The 2,204-nt window shown below is 45.1% G+C and overlaps 1 protein-coding gene across 10 annotated transcripts in view; it reads left to right on the forward strand.

The window, feature by feature from the left end:
- Positions 1-2,204, forward strand: part of TLE1 (TLE family member 1, transcriptional corepressor) — an 88,359-nt gene that overhangs the window by 77,933 nt on the left and 8,222 nt on the right. For all 10 annotated transcript variants that reach the window (XM_007446718.1, XM_007446722.1, XM_007446720.1 and 7 more), the window contains one exon: positions 1,600-1,849. In XM_007446718.1, coding sequence (XP_007446780.1) covers positions 1,600-1,849 — 250 coding nt within the window. The remainder of the gene's footprint in view (positions 1-1,599; positions 1,850-2,204) is intronic.

Here is a 2,204-nt window from a genome sequence, read left to right on the forward strand (position 1 = left end):
AGTGAAAGCAGGTCTTCAAAGTGCCTAGTTCAGATGTGGGTGGGAAATAAAACGTTAGCACTCCTATATCTTCCATCCTCTGCAGGGTCTTTTCTTTGTGCGTGCTTTCTAGTATCTGTAGTACATGAGTGCTTGGAGTTTAAATAATTAGATTGTTAGAGAAAAAATATGCTTTAAGATTTTGGTGTAGAAACGGAAGTGTGCACTAGGATTAGGTTTGTTTGTATTTAACAGGGAAGAAAATAATAGCTTAAGTAACATAGAGGTTTATTTCTCTCTCTCATAAAAGATACTGGCTGTCAGTAGCCCAGGGCAGGTATCACAGCCCCAGTGATACAGCCCCAGGTCTCACAGTGTCACCAGGACCTCTGCATTCTGTCCTTCTGTTCTGTCCCCCTCAGCAATTGAGTTCCATCTTCAGAGTCACCTTGTGGCCCAGAAACGCTGCTGGAGCTCCAGTCATCTTGCTCATAGTTCAGGTAGCAAGAAGGAGGAAGAGAAGAAGGAAGGCACTCTCCCTTCCCTCTTTTAAAATTCTTTTTCTTTTTTTTTTTTTTCGGTACACGGGCTTCTCACTGTTGTGGCCTCTCCCGTTGCGGAGCACAGGCTCCGGACGCGCAGCCGCTCCGCGGCATGTGGCATCTTCCCGGACCGGGGCACGAACCCACGTCCCCTGCATCGGCAGACGGACTCTCAACCACTGCGCCACCAGGGAAGCCCCTTTTTTTTAATTAATAAACTTATTTTTTATAACAATTTTAGGTTCACAGTAAAATTGAATGGAAAGTATAGGTAGTTTCCATGTCCCTCAGGGTCCCCTTTCTTTCAAGTTATGAACTAAGTGCCACCCAGCAGCTTCTGCCTACATCTCGTCGGTCAGCACATGGGCATACCTGACTAGAGCAAAGCTGGGAAGAGTAGTCTTTTAGTTGAAAGCTTTGCTGCCTTCGATAAAACTGGGCTTTGTGGCCAAAGTAGACAGGGAGGTTGTTGAGGAAACTTGAAGTCTTGTCACAAAGCCATTTGATGTAAGAGAATCTCTTAATTATTTTCTGTTAATTATGCAAAAGGGAGTTTAAGTCCAAGCCTTAAACCGGTACGTTTAGAAAGCTGTGTTTGTTTGTTGATGTTGAAATACATGGCTTACCGTGTGTAGTCATTATGAGCTCTCAAGGGCTTCATCTTAAGCATCAGAAATAATCATTTTAAATTATACTAAGGAATCATACAATTATACAAGGTACAAGAAGGAAGTATTTTATGTTAATTTGGAAGCACATGTAATGTTTTTTAACAGGATTTGAAGGAATGCCTTACGGAATGGAGAGCACAGTTTAAAAATCTTTAAAAAGTTTTTAAAAAAGCAATTAATATATATCTTTTTTAACACCCTGGACTTTGGCTGTTATTTATTTCGTTTGTTTCATCAGTAAACACTTCAACTTCTACTGATTTCAAAATGAAGTCGTGGCAAGAATCTTTGCTCTGTCTTTCTCACAGAAGCGTGCTGCGGTAAGGACCAATTGCTTTATGATAAGTGTTTTTTCTGTCTCCTCTCCCGTTCTTCTCTCTTCTCCCTAACCATCCCCTCCCCAAAAGCGCATACTCCTTCCACGTTACTGCGGACGGTCAGATGCAGCCTGTCCCCTTCCCCCCGGACGCCCTCATTGGCCCCGGCATCCCCCGCCACGCTCGCCAGATCAACACCCTGAACCACGGGGAGGTGGTGTGTGCGGTGACCATCAGCAACCCCACGCGACATGTGTACACGGGCGGCAAGGGCTGCGTCAAGGTCTGGGACATCAGCCACCCCGGCAACAAGAGCCCCGTCTCTCAGCTCGACTGTCTGGTGAGTGAGAAGGAGCTGGTGCACAAGGGTAATTTCCTCCTGGAGACTCAGTAAGGAAATCGCTGTCGGGGCCTGGGTTTTATTCCCATTATGAGGAAATGGAAGCCCATTCTGTTTCCTGTGTTAGCTATTTAGCTCTCCCCACTCTCTCCCCTCAGCGTGAAGGTTTCATTTGTTGCTGTTTCAGTGGTTAAATCCCAGAGTTGATGGATTTCTCTTAAAACATATTTTAACAGTAGTTTACAGAAGCGGTCCTTGTTTGAATGTGTATTCAGAAGGGGGTTTCCCGTTTAATGGATGGAGTGCAGCTAGGCCTGGACTCTGAGCCCTGCACTCCCCTCGACTTTTAATTTCC

This window comes from Lipotes vexillifer, unplaced genomic scaffold (genome assembly GCF_000442215.2).
Source record: "Lipotes vexillifer unplaced genomic scaffold, Lipotes_vexillifer_v1.1 scaffold1066, whole genome shotgun sequence".
Taxonomy (NCBI): domain Eukaryota; kingdom Metazoa; phylum Chordata; class Mammalia; order Artiodactyla; family Lipotidae; genus Lipotes; species Lipotes vexillifer.